Here is a 19,369-nt window from a genome sequence, read left to right on the forward strand (position 1 = left end):
CCTATATAAATAAAAAGGTAAGGTGTCATCATGCTCTACAGCCAATAGGCTGCCCTGTCAACTGCAGCATGAGGAACTGCAAGCAGGCCCAGAGGGCAGGAAGCACCATGAATCACCTCTACCCTCCAATAATTGCACACATGCTGTGAGGTTTCACAGAGGGAGGAGGCCCTTTGCACAGAGGAGTGGTGGAGACCTCCACCTCAAAAGGTGTCTGGGCAGGAGGAAGTTGATGATATGATGGACCTGGATTCAATGGACCCAGATTGGTGGTGGTGGAGACACATCCCAGAAGATGAAGCCAAGAGTTGGGAAGTAATGGAAGATGCGGGACATGAGCAAGCAAGCAGATTCTCTAGTCCTGAACAGAGACAGCATTCAGAAGTGGGATAAACAGTACAGCATACAGTGGACACTACATCACATGTGAAAACCTGATGGAACCTCCTCCTTCTCCATGGACCAGGCAATCTCTTCATATCTTAGAGCAGAAGGTGAAACAGAGATAGAATGATTCCATTGCTGACCACCGTAGGCAGTAAGGAGGGGTTTGGAAGCTAGGAATTGCTGCAAGGGGGAATGGAGTGGACACTTTGAGCAACATCCCAAGACTGAAGGGAGGGAGCATTATCAATGGTCTCTCTGTGTATTCTGTTGATTTAAAATAAAAGAACTAGTAGAAACTCTCTGCGTCTCTGATTTCGCTAGGCAGCTAGCCTGGAAGTTGTGACAGGTAAGGTATAAAGGGAGGTGGATTTGGTCAGGTGTCATGGAAGGGCAAAGAAGTAGACAGCCCCTGATATCTATCTGTCATCTATCTATCTGTCTGTCATCTTTCATCAATCATCTATTTGTCTTTCTTTATATGCAGGCTGAACATAGCTGAAGGCTTCAACTTCCAGCCAGCTAAACTATTCAAAATGAGATCTCTGTTGGCAAACAAGTTCACTATACAGTGGTACCTCAGGTTATATATGCTTCAGGTTACATACGCTTCAGGTTACAGACTCCGCTAACCCAGAAATAGTGTTTCAGGGTAAGAACTTTGCTTCAGGATGAGAACAGTAATCGTGCTCCGGCGGCATGGCAGCAGCAGGAAGCCCTATTAGCTAAAGTAGTGCTTCAGGTTAAGAACAGTTTCAGGTTAAGAACGGACCTCCGGAACGAATTAAGTACTTAACCCGAGGTACCACTGTACTTTAAGTTATGTTTCTCTGAACAGAAAGGCCTTGACACAGTTTTGTAAGATTTGCAAGGACACCCTTTTTGGTGCTTTGAAAAGGTTATATAATTGCTGTGGGAAACAATGTGGCAAAACTAATGCAGAGTCCCTTTGCATGTTGAAAAGAAGTACATGAGTGAGTCATTCACTTCCGCTTTCCTTGCTTTGGCTGCGAGAATGGGAAATGTGAGCTTCAAATAACTTCTGGAGCTTGTGAGTACACCTTGGTAAAATGATGATCTGAGAATCCTACATTCAGTGCTACATTAGAAAGGCAGCGAGGAGGATGTGCAAGGGACTTGGGATGCTTCCGGATTGTCACATGAATAAAGTGGAGAGGGAAGTTGTCCTTCCTTTCTCATAGCACTAGAATGCAGGGAAATCCAATGAAGCTGAATGTTGGAAGCTTAAGGAGAGATAAAAGGAAGTACTTTTTCACAGAGCACATAGTTATACAGAGGAGGAGGAAGTGATGGCCATAGTCTTGGATTAGGCAAATTCATGGGTGATAAAGCTATCAACAGATATTAGCTGTGATGACTCTGCTCTGCCTCCATGGTTAGAGACTGCAATGCTTCTGAAAACATGCTCCTGGAACTCACAAGTGGGGAGAATGCTCGGGTGCTTGGGTCTTGCTTGAGGTTTCCCCACAGGCATCTGGCTGGTTGCTGTGAGAACAGGATGCTGGACTAGATGGGCAATTGGCCAGATCCAACAGGCTCCTATTATTTATTATGCCATTTTTATGTGGGATTCAAATAGACACCAGCAAATTCAGGTTGCACAGTTAAAGCTGCTTTGGAGCTCTGGCATAACAAACCCAGTTCTCAAGAAGAAAATGGGGGGGGGGTTACTTTTTCAATGCGAAAAATGCATTGGAAAGTGTGGAATCATATTTACTCGATGCAACATTGTTGAACTTTTCTGCAAATGAATATAACGAATGCTCAATAAATAGCCAATGTCATCTAGGTAAAGGTACCCCTGCCCGTTCGGGCCAGTCTTGACAGACTCTAGGGTTGTGCGCTCATCTCACTCTATAGGTCGGGAGCCAGCGCTGTCCGCAGACACTTCCGGGTCACGTGGCCAGCGTGACGAATCTGCTCTGGCGAGCCAGCGCAGCACATGGAAATGCCGTTTACCTTCCCGCTTGTAAGCGGTCCCTATTTATCTACTTGCACCCGGGGGTGCTTTCGAACTGCTAGGTTGGCAGGCGCTGGGACCGAGCAGTGGGAGCGCACCCCGCCGCGGGGATTCGAACCGCCGACCATGAGATCGGCAAGTCCTAGGTGCTGAGGTTTTACCCACAGCGCCACCCGCGTCCCTACAATGCCATCTAATCACAAATAAATCACAAACAAATCAGAACACATCCTCAATAAACAAGTTATCTGGAAGCAACATCACTCATCCTATTTTGTTACTTCTTTCTAATTTCGAACCTCTCCTAAAATATCATGTTCATTAGCTCTTATTTTTTAAAGTCTTGACTGGCAAGCGTGATGAGATCCAGTTGAGCTGAGTCCGGCCTGAAACATTTTATTATGATTTCCCACAGAATCATAGGGTTGGAAAGGATCATATGGCCATTTTATTTAATCCTCTGCTGCACACCAGTAAAGCTACCTGCTTGGCATTGCTTGCTTGGATGGGGGAACGCCACCATACTGCAGGATCATATGTTGTCCCCACGTGTTGCTACAGTAAAAAACAAACAAAAAAGCAGCCTTGTCAATTAAAAGAAAAGCGCCATTCCAAGGGACAAGCAGGTCGGGCTCTGTTTGCTTTTGGAACATGCCCTCTGCCAGACTGCCACCTTCGTGTAGGTCAGCAAAGGGTGCCTGTGTTCCAACGCCAGATGACTAAGATTAGATTGAGATTAAATTCTCCCCGCCGAACCCTTCTGTTACCATTATTCCGCAGCCCCGATGCTCCAGGAGAAAGGGGGCGAGAAGGCTGGGCGAACGCGCGCTTGCAGAGCCCTTTCCCGTTGCCAAAGCCCTCGCATTCCCGCGCACTGCAAGCCAACGAGGCGGTGACTGAGAGTGAGGGCAGAGCCGAGCAAGGGCAGCAGCTTCTCCGAGGCTTCACGTCCCCACTGCCCATGTGCAAAGGGGCCGCACATGCTCCCTGGCCGCCTCTCCTCGGGCAGTGTGCACATGCTCAGTAGCAAGATGGACGCTTTTCTGATGCAGGGTTCATTTTGGTAGCGCCGCGGCGGCCGCCGAGCAATCGCTTCCCCCTCGAGCCGGCTGCAGGACCTCGGCTGGGCGATGGCGCGCTGCAGGCTGCTCAGCCATCTCCGGCTGTAATCCAGCGGGTGGAAGGGGCGCCGGTGGCATCCCGGCCGTCTCTTTCTCTTTCTCTCTCTCTTCCCTGGCTTGTGGTAAGTCCTGGACGTTGGGGGAAAGGGCCGCGTCGCTGGGCTTCGGAGGGGTTTCTCCATCCGCGCCCAATTGGAGGAATGGCAAGGCTTCGGGTGGCCGCGGGGAGAGGCCGGGCGATTGGCCGTGCCAAGGCAACGGGCGCTCTGTGCGCTCCGTGCGCGTCGAGCCCTGCCTGGCTGCGTCCCCCTGCAGAGGTGGCCATCTCCAAGCCGCCCTCTCCCTCTGCAGCAGCTCCTGCCTTGCTTCCTTCTTTCAGTACCTCGGCCAGCACCTTTGCAGCTCCTGGCGGGGTGTTGCTGTTGCGCTTAGTGGCTCATTCTCCATGGCCGGCCCTTCCCGAGGTTGGGGAGGTATATGGGGGCCTCCTTGGCGCTGTGCTGGTTGAGGAAGGAGCCAGCCAGGGAGCCTGCCCTCGACTGTAGAGGCGGGAAACTCCAGTTGGTCCAAGAGGGAGTATTTTGCTTTTGCCTGGAAATTGGAGGTGGTGGCAGTGGGTAAAATCTAGGGAGGTCTCCAGGCACCGCTATCTTGATTTGTGTGTGAAGCAGGCAAGAAAGTGACTTTGGCTTTGGCCAGAGATCCATGGTACACAGAGGCCTTGTTGCTCAAAGGTGGGAGTGGGGAGGGCAAGCAAGGTCCTGCAAGGCTGGAGGTTTGTGTGAACACCTGTTGCCAAGGTTGCATAGGCAACCGTTAGAAGACGACAAAGAAAAACACCGGCTGGTTTCAAATTGGCTTTCAAGACTCATCTTCTGGTGAAAAATGTGCTGTGTGCCTTTTCCCTCTTCATTGGACTTTGGCCACTTGCAATATTTAGTGCTCCAGTGCTTTCTGCTGACCTTTAGAATACGGTGGGGGGAGAGGTCACAAAAGTCCCCTGGTAGGGAGGGTGGGGAAGGGTTGCTGGGAGACTTGGTACTGTGGTACTGGAGGGACAGAGGAAGCACCACCACCGCTTCCCCCAGAGCTGCGGCAGGGAAGAACCGCCATTGTGATCATAGCTTGGCTGTGGGAATGGAAAGTCCCATGTCTTGCAATTTGGCTGGGAGCCCCGGCTGCTGTTGCTCTGGGCATAAGGAGATGCTTCTTCTGTTGCTCTTGGAAGGAAGACAAGAATGTCTTCTGTTGCTGTGACTGAAGGGATATAAATATCTTTATGCTTTTAAGGGGGGGGGGGAATGTGGCTGCATCTAGAAAATGATGAATGGAGATGTAGAAAAATCCAGCCACCGTTATAAGATTCAGGCACTTGCTCTAGAGAGAAGCCCGGACAATCCCCCCCCCCCCACGCCCCCACCGCCATATAGTGCGGAGATCATAAAATGCAGAGATTTTTTCCCTCCTTCAGTCAGTGCAGCTAGGAGCAGGCAAGCAGTATTTGGTACTGAACATGAACACTTAGCCCTGTTGGAAATGTGTTTGTTATTCTTTATGCCGATATGAAATATTCAATGAGAAAGGTGCTTTGCAAACATAGTGTGATAGTGAATGTTCTCAGTGATGCAAGCAGCACATGCAATTTGTTTCACTTTGTGAATGGGGCAGTAAATGCAAGACTAATCATAAGAGAGGTGATTCATTGTTAGCAAAGACACATGGTTCAGTGGGATGTTTTAATTAGCACTCATTACTAAAACTTCCCACTGATTTTAATGGAACTGATCATGAAAATAAGGGTTGGATGGACAAGGCCTGGGTCTGTATGTCTTGTCTTTGCTCAATTATTGCAAGGTTGTTGTTTTTTTTTTGTTGAAATGTTATAAACGTGTATGCCAGCATACATATTATAAGTTTTAGTTTTTGGGAAGCTTATCTAGGTGGATTTCCATTTAGGTAACTTCCTCTAGAAGATGTACCGTAAGTTTGTTCTGCAAACATATCAACACAAGGTCTGTAGGTATAAATTACCAACTATTAGGCAGCTGCTCATTTAGGAACCTAAGAATAATCTTGCTCAGTCAGGCCAAAGGCTATCTAGTTCAGCATTTTGTTCACATAGAGGCCAACAATATCTCTATGGGCCCCCAGAAGTAGGACATGAGTGAAATAGCACTCTGCCCATCAAGATCCCCAGCTACTGCCTGTGATGCTGGAGGTAGTAGCCATCATTAGTAGCTTTATGGACATTGACAGCTTTATCCTCCATGAATTTGAATCCAAGTTGACTGTCATCACTACATGTTATGGCAACAAATTCCATAGTTTAAATAGGCATTCTGTGAAGAAGTACATCCTTTTGTCTGTCCCAGATCTTTCAACATTCAGTTTCATTGGATGACTTCTGGTTCTAGTAATATACAAAAGGGAGAAAAAGATATCCCTACCTATTCTCTCCACACTATGCAGAATTCACATAGCTTTGTCATTTCTCTCTACTCTTACTTACCTTTCCCCCTCAAATAATTTTCATAATGAATGCATGTTCTATTAGAACACAATGGTCATGATTCAAGACAGAGTGAGTTTACTGGGTTTAAGGATGCCCAACACTATTCTAGATTGTAGCCAGTAAATCTATCTAAATTATTCATACAAGCATTTCTAATTAATGAGAAATCCACATAAATTATCAGTGCAATCCTATACTTAGGTTTCAGAAACAAAACCCCTGAGTTCAATGGAACGTACTCCAAGGTAAGCAGTAATAGCATTGCAGCCTTTATAAAGTAGCTTGTCATCGGAATGATTATTGTTTACAATGATTAATAGCTGTTTACTTCCTTGGTAGGAAGTTTTTTCCTATTTTTCACATTCAACTTCATTAATATATGACTTTTCCCCCTTTTTTCACAGGTCAACTTTTGTTCTGGACTTAAAAGTCCCCACAATGAAGTTTTCCCTGGCGATTCTTGGGTTTGTTTTCTTCTTCTTATGCATTGAAGAAGTCTACTCCAAAGAGAAATCTTCAAAGAAAGGAAAAGGGAAAAAGAAGCAGTATCTCTGCCCTTCGTATGTCCCTTACATATATTTTTTAAAATTGTGTATAATGAAAGTGCGATAAAGTGCACGTTTACAGTTTTCTTGTGAAGTGATGTTGTTGTTGTTTAGTCGTGTCTGACTCTTCGTGACCCCATGGACCAGAGCACGCCAGGCACTCCTGTCTTCCACTGCCTCCCGCAGTTTGGTCAAACTCATGCTGGTAGCTTCGAGAACACTGTCCAACCATCTCATCCTCTGTCGTCCCCTTCTCCTTCTGCCCTCCATCTTTCCCAACATCAGGGTCTTTTCCAGGGAGTCTTGTCTTCTTGTGAGGTGGCCAAAGTATTGGAGCCTCAGCTTCACGATCACTGAATGTGAAGTGATAGAGTTCAAATAAACAATATTAATGCACTAAGGGTGACATCCAGTGATGTCCACCCACTTGTGCAAAGGAAATCCACTTGTGCCATAGGACCTCTAGTTTTTCTCCTCCCCCTAATCCATCTCCCTGTGCACCCCCACAATCTGTGATCCCCTAATCCTCCATAGCAGCTTTCAGAAGTGTGTGTGGAAGGGGATTGCAGGCGGAGGAGAGGATGAAGAAGCCCTGTTGAGTGGATGCCCACTCACACTATAATGCACAATAATGTATTCATTTTATTTATTTATTATCAGATTATTGGAAGTGTGGGAAGCAAAGGGTCAGGTTGCATGGAAGAAACTTCAGCACATGATGCTTTCCTCTGCCCATTGTGTGAGCAGTTGAACAAGCTTTTCCCCAAACCTCAAAACTATGGTTAGTGACTTCAAAGCAAGACAATATATGGCTTAGTATCCTGGGTAGTTTTGAAGCCATTTAACTATTGCTTCTGGGTTCACACGTAACAGGAAACAATGGTTAGGTACTGAATCTTGGCTTGTTTGGTTGTTAGCACGAAGGGAGGAGGCAACTGTTTATTAAGTGGCTGTCTACTATCGAGTATATATAATAACTTGGTAAGCCATTGGTATGCAACAGAGATGGGGAAGTGAGCCAGAACTTTATCTGCCCCATGGTTCAAAGAGCGTGTTAGCCCTGTGTGCTTCCCAAATGCCTGACAACCATCTGATTATCTGGCTTTGGAGAAGTGTTGTGCAAAGTGCTTAACCCAATGCCCACAAAACCCATTTTTATTGACCACACCCTTACCTGGGCAGATGGGTATGGCTTGCCCAAAATGATCTCCTGGGTCAATAGGATGACCTGGTCCACAGCCTACCATTTCCTAACCCCTGAACTATAATGCAGATTCTACATGGTCTAACCAAGAAGTGAGAAGTAATCAAAATGTGAGGCAGCAGAACAGCAATAAGATTCTCCACATTATTTGAATATAGACAACTTGCTTAAGAAATGCACACTTTGGTAAATTATCACTTGGTAAATGCTTCTCTCTATCAACCATGGCTTAATAGAAAGTGCACTAAGTATGAACCACCTCTATCTTTGCCTATATTTTGTCATGAACACATAGGCTTGAAGAAACATTCTGCATAACTTATTGTTTTAATGTTATATTTATGTTCCACCTTTCTTTCAAGTAGCTTGAAAGTTTCCCCCACACTTAAAATAGTAGCTTGTCTAATAAAAATAAAACAACACTCAATTGCTCAGTGATCTGAAGATGAATTATAAGGAGGATGTTGGTGTTTTCTATTTCTGGAAAGTACTGTGCAGAGAACATTTTCATGACACAAACATTTTATAGGTAGCTACAATAATTTAGCTAGTGTACTGCAAGAGATTTATGTACAGTCCAGGTTTATAATGTGTCTGCTTAAGGACAGAGTGTTACAGTGGGCAATTTGGCAATGCAGTACATCTCTGGGCAAGTGTTCTTGGGCTGGTAGGGTTCTGGGTGCTGTGTAGGTAAAATTCAGTATTTTACAAAATGTATCAATGCTGTTCCCTCAGAGCAGGCTGTTAGCCAGGTGCCATATTCTAGTGTTAAGTTGGCTAGTAGCAATATGAAGTCAACAGATGGGACTGCAGGGATGAGAATCTGCATGGGAAAAGAAGTTAATTATTATATTGCAGGCAAATATTTACTAGAAATGCTCTTCCATTTTCCAAATAGGAGAATTCTTGCCATGATTACTCATGCTTCTGTTTAGCTCTAGTTATGTAATTATTGACTGGTTTGAGAGGCTTGTCTTCAGTCTGTTTAGATCTCATCCAGCTTGTTTCAACAGTTGCACTTTATATAGCATAACCATAAAGGAGTTATCAAATTGATATTGTATAGTTCATCTTTTTGTGGGGTTCTGCCTTTTAAGGAATGTCTTTCATGTATTATCTGCTTAAGTATAAGCTTGCTTAATCACTCCTTGTGTAAGATGGGTTGATGCAAAATTCACTTTTGGCATATGTTGCTTTTGTTTAATAGAAGGATTAGAGTGGGTCCCATTGACTTAGGTTGAACCACAATGGATCCAAAACTTTCATCAGTGCTCTGTGCCTGCCATTATTTCTATGTCCACTGCTGGAAGACACCATAAATTATAACATAGTGTTGGTTCAGTAATTGGGGAATCCCATTGTAAGTATTTATTTGCCAGCACCACAACTCTTAGGATACTGTTTACATAATGTAATGCAAAGTTCTCATGTACAAGGACTTAAGTGAGTTCCATGGTTCCTATTGCTTATTACAAGAAAGTAGGTGTATATTTCTGGTATGTGCAGTTAATACAAGTTTGGGGTGAAATCTGGCATGACATGCTTCAGGTTAGGCCCAGTGTCTGATAATTTAAGACAGGGATGGGCAACCTCCTGCCCATGAAGCAGATTCACCCCAGAACTGTGTTTCATTCTAGCCCTTTGATCCTCCACCTCACGTCAGCTGTTCAGTGGGCAGGGGCTAAGACTGAAAAGGACTTTCATGTTGATGATGCAAGTGCAGCTACTTCTACAAGGAATATCTTTTGCAAGAAGATCAAAGCAGAGGAGAAAGTATCCTAGCAAATAGGTAGGCTCAGTTGGTAGAGCTTGAGGCTCTTAATCCCAGGGTCATAGGTTTGAGCCCCATGTCGAGCAAAATATTCCTGCATTGATGAGGTTGGACTAGATGAGCCTCATGGTTCCTTCCAACTTTACAATTCTATGATTCCTATTCCTTGCAAACATGCAGAGCATCCCTGCAATCTTCAGGATGCTGTTTTAAAGTTTGTGGACTTGAATAGCTGTAAGGCAGGTATTGCATTGTGAATTGATATTATTTCCATCCTTATGCTGGAAGTACTGAGTTCTTTTTGCCTTTTGAACATTCAGGACAGATAAAGGGTGTTGGGAAAATGGAAGGTGACACTCGACTGGAGTTACTAAGAATAATAACTATGACTCTGCTTCCGTGGGAAATAGCTTTGTGTTTGTGCATGCAACTCTGTGCATCTGTGCGAATGTGTTAAGGTGAGCAACTGTATGTATTGATTTCCTCCCATCCACTTTGCTATCTGGCCTTGCCCTGTACCCCTCGATGGGTTAAGATTCAGTGCCTTAAGACTCAGTGTGTTGTCCAGAATAGGAAGTGTGAAAGGCTGCAGTGTTTCTTTTTTCTTTTTTAATTTTTTTATTAAATTTTTCCATAAAAACTCCAATCATACAAATTTCCACATCACATATTTTAACTTATTGGACCTCCCTCAACTTCTCTGACAATCATTCGTAGTTAAATTTCTATCTTCACATTCCTTAATTTTAATATTGCCTTTAAATACAATATTTCTATCCTCATTTACATTCTTGCAATATTCCTTATATTTTCACAAAGCTTCTTTAAAACACACTAGCGTTGTGTATTCCTCACATGCAGTTTTCAAATATTCTGTAAATTTTCCCCAGTCCTCGAAAAACTTGTGGTCCTTTTGGAATCTAATTTTTCCAGTTAGTTTGTCCAGTTCTGCATAGTCTGTTAATTTTGTTCTCCATTCTTCCAAAGTCGGTACTTCTTCTTGCTTCCATTTTTGAGCCATCAATGTTCTTGCTGCTGTTATTGCGTACTGAAAAAGTTTACAGTCCCTCTTATTTATATCCATTCTTGTTATTCCCAGCAAAAAGGTTTCTGGTTTCTTAACAAAGCTATATTTCAGCATTTTCTTTAATTCATTATATATCATCTCCCAGAACCCCTTTACTTTCTTACATTCCCACCACATATGCATAAATGTACCTTCTTTCTCTTTACATTTCCAGCATTTATTACAAGTTTTGTACATTTTTGCTAATTTTACTGATGTCATATACCATCTATATACCATTTTCATAACATTTTCTTTTAATGTAGTGCATGCTGTAAACTTCAAATTTTCGTTCCATATTTTTTGCCAATCTTCCATATCTATATTATATCCTAGATCTCTGGCCCTTTGAATCATAACCACTTTTACTTCCTCATCTAACGTGTGCCATTCCAATAAAATTTTGTACATTTTTGAAATTATCTTACAGTCATTGTTAACAATTTCTGTTTGAAAGGCTGCAGTGTTTCAGTAATGGATGCAAGCATTCTGTTTTGTGATTTTCCTTGACTGTAGTTTAACCTTCAACCCTGTGAAACAGGGTAACTTGGCAAGAGAGCTTCTGTATGTTCCTAACAACCACAGAAACAGGAAACATGAATGGACCACATTTCCTGTTTTCATGTTTCTTCTGATACATTTGGAAAAAGAGGCTGGTGTATCTATTCTATAGTATGGAGAGATGCTTGTCTTTTTGTTGTGGGATGAACAAACCAGAAATATGTGCATTACCATATAATATACAACAGTCCATAAAAGTAAGATCCCAGTTTGTAACTGATTTTTGTTGTCATAGTCCAACATGCTAACCACTACAGCAAAATACCTCTGTACACACTTGACTTACTGTATGCAGAACAGCAATTTGGGCTCATAGCCTCATGCATTCAAATCTAGACTGAGAGGGGAGAAGGGGAAGCCTGTATGCATTGCAAAGGAAGTAGTAGTCATTTTAATAATCTATAGGAGTTTTTAAAAAATGTAAATATTAGAGAGTCATTTTTTTTTAAATTCCAGGCTATGTAGCCGAAGACAAAGTCCTCTTTACTGAACCTGAAGGCATTACTGAATTAATGAGGATGTTTAGTCGATTAATGGTTTGGTAACAGATTAAAAGCATGAGCTCATTAATCAGAAATGCTGATCCAGCGTCTTTCACTACAGCGACTGGAACACAAACTTCTGCTGTCTGCTACTTGTCGGCTCTTTCATGCCTTCTGTTAGAATCTGGAAGTATAGCCCAGCTGGGTTAGCACTAAACGGAACAGATAGATAGGCCAGGAGAAGAATGAGAAAGATGAGGAGAATAATTTTCCTCCCTTCCTGCAGGTGTTGTCCTGTGCTGTGTCTCTGGCTATCAGTGGAATTTGAATTGAAGTAGGGTAAAATGTGTTATCCTAGTGTCAAGCTTAATCTTCCTTTGTTCATGGTCATTGTGCATGTGGGCCGGCGGGAAGCAGAGCTTAGCCTACCCTAATAAAATTTCACTTTTTGAACAGAAACAAGTGATTCCATTGGATGTAGGCAGGAACATGCTATGTGTCATGCATTTTTCAAATAGCTATGCAAAGTTTCATTTCTGTACTGGTTTTAAAACAATGTACACCAATCTGAACTACCAGGAAGCAGGAAAAGGTGTTTTGCCGGAGGCCATACAAGATTAAAATTCAAGGGAGAGAAGACCACTCCCACCCCATAACCACCCACTCCTACCTGTCCCCATTCCCACAGCCCCCTCCCTATTCTCTTTCAGCACAACTTCGTTATCCAGGGCAGCCTTTGTTATTCTTATACCACATGTGAAATGCCATTGCCTCCAATAGGTAATTTGTGCTGGAAGAGAAGGAAGAGGATTGTAAGGGTCAGGGTGAATGGGTGGCATCTAGGGGAGTTGGGTGAGTGGATGAGTAACTTACAAACCTTGGATTAGGTGAGAAATGGACCATTTGGGGGAAATCATTAATTGTAGCAAGTGGGAGCAAGCTTACTCATCTCTATTTTCTAATGGCCTTGTGTCTTTAGACTTTATGATCATACCTGCAGCCCTTATGAGGCATTCTGGTTAGTTTTTAAGTGAATGTGTGAGAAGTGTTCTAAAGAGACAAGTTGTCACAGGAACATGCTGGTCAGTAATCACACAGTTCAAAGTTGGAGGTAACTATTAGCAAAACTAAAATCTTTACAGATTTGGTTGAGTGCCTGGCCTAATGAGCAGAGCAGCTCATTCCCAGTGGTCTTACTCCATAAAAATCCATTGCCAAGACAGAAATTCCCCATCTCCTTCTTTCCAGGCTTTCTCTAAGCAATCAGAGACTGTGGCTTTGTGCAGCCAACATCTCTGCTCTTTTCATGCCTCTTCTGGTTCTGGGAGAATGGGGGAAGGGGAGCTTGTTGCAGCAGGAGGGGGGGGGGAGACTCATGACTCTTCACTAGCCTGACTCATCTCTACCTTTTGGCCTCCCTCCTCCCACTCTCCTGCTTCAGCTTCTGCCTCTGATTGTGGACTTCTCTCTGTTCCACACTCTCCCAGCTCACTAGGCCCTGTGATCTCTTCAGCTTCCAACACCTCCTCTTCACAGACTTCTCCCTGTTGTCCTTCAGATCACTCACTGTTGTCCCACCATTCCTCAGGCTCTGAGTCCCTGGTGGTTCCCCAGTCGGTTCCTCCCACCATTCCTCTTTGTCCAACCAGTCCATGACGCAAGTGCACTAGCTCATGTCCCCTCCTCTCCATTACATTTCCCAGACTTGGGATGGCAGTTGGATGGCAGATGTGAAAAGAAGTGGCCCTCCTGTACTCTTGGAGGCTCTCTACGGTTTCTGGAACCCTAATTTTCTAGGGCTTCTGGAACCCTGATTTTTCCAGGGTTCCAAAATGTGTTGGGAACCCAGCACAAATACAGAAGGTTCTCCATTGCAAACAAGTGCCCTTTGCAAGTTGGAGGGAAACTGGAACAGTGATGTGGAATGGAGAAAAGGTAGCGCATTCATTCCCACAGCTCTCCATCACTTATCAGAATGCCTGAAGGTGGCATATGTCATTTTATGATATGCACTAGGGTTAGAGATGATCCGTTGATATTTCTGTAACATTTTTGGTTCTCACGAGGCAGACTAGGAGTTTCCAATACAGTATTGTTTATGTGTAGGAGGCTCTAATTGTGGGCATCAGCTTTCTCTGTGGGCTCAGCCACACTGATAGCTGTTCCTGCCACTTCTGGTTTTCTTAGCTTTTTCTTCTTGCCATCTGAGCTGACAGCAGATGCTTCATCATGGCAGTCGTTGAGTAAGCCTGGCATAAGCAGAGAGGCCCAAGCAGAGAGAGCTTCCACTCCAGAGCTGCAGTGTTAAGGCCTTCTGGCCACATGGCAGCATTCCAACCTCACAGTTTACTATCATGTAGAAGGTTATGGTTATTTAAGCCTTGCCATAAAACCCCTATTAGAACATCTACTGTATGCCATTTCAGTTATAATTCGGTCGGACATTGAATTTGATTCTAGTAAATCTATCAGAATTGGATTCTTCCCTTGAGACATTCCAAGCTCCCCCTAGAGGACTTGGGATTTACAGCAGTGACTTTATTTTACTTTCTTTTTCCCTGACCTCCTGTTTTGTTTTCCTCTGGGCCGCTGCTTTCTCGTGGGAACAACTCAGCTTGACCTTGACTTTTAGATAACTTTGGAATGAGTGGCGCAAGAAGGAGGGGAAGAACTAGACAAGCAACTTTGACAACTTTAACCTCAGTCTCGCAGGCACGTAGATCATCTGTGCCCACTTTGCCTTCAGAGGAAGAAGCTGCTGCTCTGTCAAGGGCAGGAGAGGGAGATACTGAACAGTTACAATTGGAAGATATGGCCTCAGGAGCAAATGCTTCTATTCTAGAGAAAATCTTGGAAAAATTGGAATCTTTGGACAAGAGAGGGGAATCATTGGACAAGAAAGTTGATGAACAAACAGCTAAAATTGATCAAAATACAGAAACTCTAAATAGTTTAACTGGACAAGTATCACAGAACGCACAGGCAATTGGGCAGCTGACGGAGGCTACGTTAGAAAATCGGAAATTGGCTGAGGACACTAGTAAAAAATTAGAAAATTTTGAAAAAGAGGTAAGACCAATCTGCAAACAAGTAGGTGAACATCAGACTTATCTATCGATGATTGAACTGAGGAATCGGGAGAGTAATTTAAGGATAAGGTCGATACCAGAAGTGGAAGAAGGTAACCTAGCTGAGTTTCTGATTAAAGAATTTTCCAAGTTCTGGAATTTAGAGGAAAAGGACTTTAAAATCGTGTCTGCTTTCAGGCTTGGAAGACTTGTAAAGAAAGAAAAGCCCAGAGACTGTTTGATAATATTGAGATCAAAGGAGGAAAGGGATAAGATTTTGGGCCTACATTACGGAAAGTCACTGGACATTTTGGATAAAAGAATTGAGCTTTGCAAAGATATTCCTAAACAACTGTTGGACCTTAGATCCGCCTACCTTGAATTGGTTAAACTGCTTAGGAGCAATTCAATTATTTTTAGGTGGGAATTTCCTCAAGGACTATCTTTTACCTTCAGAGGGAAGAAGGTTAAGATTAGAACACCGGAAGATAGAGACAAATTCCTGACTACACACGGAGAGGACCTTCAAAAAGGAAGTGAACTACTCTTTGGGCCTGGAGCACCGGCGGTACCGGCACCCTTGGAATCTGAAGACTTAGAGAACAAGATACCACCCCTGGAAAAATAACCAGATTATTTCAGGATGTCTCTGCAACTTCTGAGCTGGAATATAAATGGCTGTAACATTCCGGAAAAAAGGAGGAAAATATTTCATATATTAAAAAAAGAACAATTGGACATTATTTGCCTGCAAGAAACACATGTGACTAGGCTCCATCGAAAAGTGCTAATAAACAAAAGATTGGGCCAGGAATTTATATCTTCGGACAGAGTAAAGAAGAGAGGTGTGGTCTTTTATGCAAAAGAGAGCCTGTCACCCAAACTCCTATTTAAAGATGAACATGGAAGAATTTTGGCAATTGAGATACAACATCAAGGAGAGAAATTTTTGATATTAGGAATTTATGCGCCAAATGAGGGGAAATCGGAATTTTATAAGAAGTTGCATGAGACCATGCTGGATTATTTGGACTATAACAATATCATTTTAATGGGAGATATGAACGGGGTCGTATCAACCAACATGGATAAGTCACAAAGCCAAAATGTTACAAAAGATGGCAGACTACCAAAGACTTTCTTCGAAATGACAGACAATATGGACTTAATTGACATTTGGAGAACGAAGAACCCCTTGGGAAGAGAGGGAACATTTTTCTCTGAAGCCCAGCTGACTTGGACAAGAATCGACCAAATATGGATAACTAGAGGTCTGGCACCCAAGGTCAGAAAGGTGGAAATCTGCCCAAAGACCTGTTCCGACCATAATGCAATGAAGATGGACATGACACTACTACCAACCGGTTCCTTTAGATGGAGGATGAATGACACTGGAAGAGTGGCAGATGCAGCTGATAGACTATATGGAACTAGCCGAGATGACTGGCAGAATCCGAGACCTGGGAGAAGAGAAGGTTGAAGAAGACTGGAATAAATTTAAGGCTTACCTTAAAAAGTATTGTAATTTGGTTGAATGTTAAGAAGGATACTAGATCACAAATAATTGACCACCACTAAATTAGATGGAATTAGGATGATAGGTAGATCGAGGAAAATATAAACCATTGGGAGAACGATTAGATTATGTTTAAAAGAATGGGATTTAAGAATTTAAATAAGACGATAATTTGCTGGTTAAAACTTAAGACGATGTAACTGGGAGTGGGAGATGTGAGGGAGTCCAAAGAGGTTTTGAAAATATGCTATGATATATGTTATATTGGTGATTATTTTTGAATTTGTATTTAAAAAATCTTAATAAACATTTATTAAAAAAAAATAGTTTGGGGTTATGGGGCACATTTGAAAACCTCAAAAATTGGCAATGTTCAGAATGTCCCCTCTAACCCAACAGCCCTCCCCCTAAAAGCTGAGTTTGTTTGCTTTTTAAAAATAAAAAAAACTAGGAGGGGCAGGGACCCTTGGTGGACACCAAAGGGATGTCTGAGAATTCCAGGGACACCACGGGTGCCACATTGGGGTCCCCAGGGCGAGATCATGCACCATGCTGTTACAGCTTTTCCAGGGGGGTTGCCAACTTTTGCTGGATAATGAAGACAGATGACATTTTGCTCACAGTGACATATGTGCTTGAAATTCACAGAGACATTTACATCTACTTTTGTTTCTAATCACTTTGATTTTGAAGACAGAAATGGAAGAAGACAGATACCATTTTAAAATGCCTGTTTTGAATGCAGAGAATCACGGCAACTCTGTATAGTCTGGTTCAGCCTGATTCAAAACCAAAGGAAAGGAAGACTGGTTTGTGTGAACTTTGTGTGCACCTGCTTTTCTGTTAACTGGGTGTGTGTGTGTGGATTTTATTATTTATTTATTTATTTATTTTTACATTTTTAGCTTTCAATATGCATACAGTGGTACCTTGGGTTACAGACGCTTCAGGTTACAGACGCTTCAGGTTACAGACTCCGCTAACCCAGAAACAGTACCTCAGGTTAAAAACTTTGCTTCAGGATGAGAACAGAAATCGTGCGGTGGTGGCACGGCAGCAGTGGGAAGCCCCATTGGCTAAAGTGGTACCTCAGGTTAAGAACAGACCTCCAGAACGAATTAAGTTCTTAACCCGGGGTACCACTGTATTAAACAAACACCGTCTCCCTCGGCCTGAAAGCAAGATGAGCGCTGCAACCCCATAGTCACCTTTGACTGGACTTAACCGTCCAGGGGTCCAAAACAAAACAAAAAACAAACAAAAAATAGATCCAGGTTTTTCAGAAAAAGTGTGGCTCTTTCGTTCAAATACATTACAAATTTATCTTCTGCACTGTTTTTGTTTAATTTTTGGAGCTTGAATCAAATATACTAAGATCAACGGTCTAATTCTAACACAAATAAACAGTGTACATTATTTTTAACAGACAGCAGTCAGCTGAAGATCTTGCAAGGGTGCCTGCAAATTCTACCAGCAACATCTTGAATAGACTTCTGGTTACTTACGATCCCAGGATAAGACCAAATTTCAAAGGTTGGTTAATGTACAATAACTTCAGTTTAGCTGTTGAAGCTACTTAAAAATTGTGTGTGTGTGTGTACCAACAACCAATTACATTTTATTCCCTTAATCCTATGGAATGGACTGATGAGATTCCAGTCCACAGTAAACAGAGAGGTAATTGAGCCCTTTAATCTTAGCCTGGCTTGTAAAGTTAAAAGAGAAAATCAATTAATCACTTAGACTACAATCCTATGCATGCTTACTGAGAATACTTCTGAGTAGAAGTCGTAGCAATGGCCAGGAAGTGTCAGGTAAAGTGATGGGCAAAATCGTACCAGAATAGAGACTCAAAACCAAATTAATTCCATTATTAAAAACTCCTGTGGGGGTTGTGCCTTATTCATCTCACCTGCCTCCAAAGGCTGCCCTTCTGTCTTTGATTTAGAAGGAGGCCAGGCCCAGCGATGTGACTCTGGCAGAGAGGCAACAGGCAACCTTCTCCTTGGAAGGTGGTTCATTTTTGCCCATCTGCATCGGGGGGGTTGTAGAGCAGAGGTGGTTAAGTAGATGCAGTGAATCAGATCCTTATTTCCCCTCTTAAAGGTAAAGGTACCCCTGCCCATACGGGCCAGTCTTGACAGACTCTGGGGTTGTGCGCCCATCTCACTTAAGAGGCCAGGGGCCAGCGCTGTCCGGAGATACTTCCGGGTCACGTGGCCAGCGTGACATCGCTGCTCTGGCCAGAGCCAGAGCCAGAGCCAGAGCCGCACACGGAAACGCCGTTTACCTTCCCGCTGGTAAGCGGTCCCTATTTATCTACTTGCACCCGGAGGTGCTTTCGAACTGCTAGGTTGGCAGGCGCTGGGACCGAGCAGCGGGAGCGCACCCCGCCGCAGGGATTCGAACCGCCGACCTTTCGATCGGCAAGCCCTAGGCGCTGAGGCTTTAACCCACAGCGCCACTGTGATATGTGGGTGGGGATACCCACCTGTCAATCACATGATGTCACAGTGACATCAGGTGACCCATTTTGGGGGGCTTCACTGTTTGAAAAATGTTTTTATTTCCCTAATGCTGTTGTGAAATTTGAAATGTGCTATTTTACCAGGGATCTTTGCCCTTGCTGTTACATGTACATCTGGGGTTGTATCCAACTAAGTTATACTTTGAGTTGGCCAATTCAAATTTATAGGCCTAAGTTAGTGATATCCATTAATTTCAGTGGGTCTGTTTTGAGTAGCGCTACATTGCTCAACAACTTTGGCAGCCCTATTAATATATCTCTATCTTTTTCTCTCTCCTAGTTTTTCAGCCTCCCTACCCACTGCATGAGTCTTAAAACAGAACTATCCCAATTCTTTTTGTTATAAAGGTTTTTTAAATGTGGGGAAGAGATGGTTTATTTTTATTTTTATTTTTGAAAACTATGAGACTTATTCTCTCTCTCTCTCTCTCTCTCTCTCTCTCTCTCTCTTAGGAATTCCAGTTGATGTAGCAGTCAACATTTTCATTAACAGTTTTGGATCAATACAAGAGACAACTATGGTAAGGCTGCTGTTTCTTGGATATCTGCTTGTGGGTTTATTAACATAATTTATAGCCTGCTTTCCATGAAACCAAAATAGAGCTGTGTAAACATGCTTCTTGATTTAGGC

At 43.2% G+C, this 19,369-nt stretch overlaps 1 protein-coding gene across 5 annotated transcripts in view; it reads left to right on the plus strand.

The window, feature by feature from the left end:
• Positions 1–3,338: 3,338 nt before the first annotated feature.
• Positions 3,339–19,369, plus strand: part of GLRB (glycine receptor beta) — a 30,914-nt gene continuing 14,883 nt past the window's right edge. For 4 of the 5 annotated variants that reach the window (XR_013842373.1, XR_013842374.1, XR_013842375.1 and 1 more), the window contains exons 1-4: positions 3,339–3,608; positions 6,403–6,558; positions 17,638–17,744; positions 19,192–19,259. Coding sequence is in view for 1 of the 5 variants with exons in the window: in XM_079990469.1 (XP_079846595.1) it covers positions 6,437–6,558; positions 17,638–17,744; positions 19,192–19,259 (297 nt within the window). In the remaining 4 variants the exon portion in view is untranslated. The remainder of the gene's footprint in view (positions 3,609–6,402; positions 6,559–17,637; positions 17,745–19,191; positions 19,260–19,369) is intronic. The other variant, XM_079990469.1, reaches the window with a different exon arrangement.

Source organism: Podarcis cretensis (assembly GCF_951804945.1).
Source record: "Podarcis cretensis genome assembly, chromosome: 9".
Taxonomy (NCBI): Eukaryota; Metazoa; Chordata; class Lepidosauria; order Squamata; family Lacertidae; genus Podarcis; species Podarcis cretensis.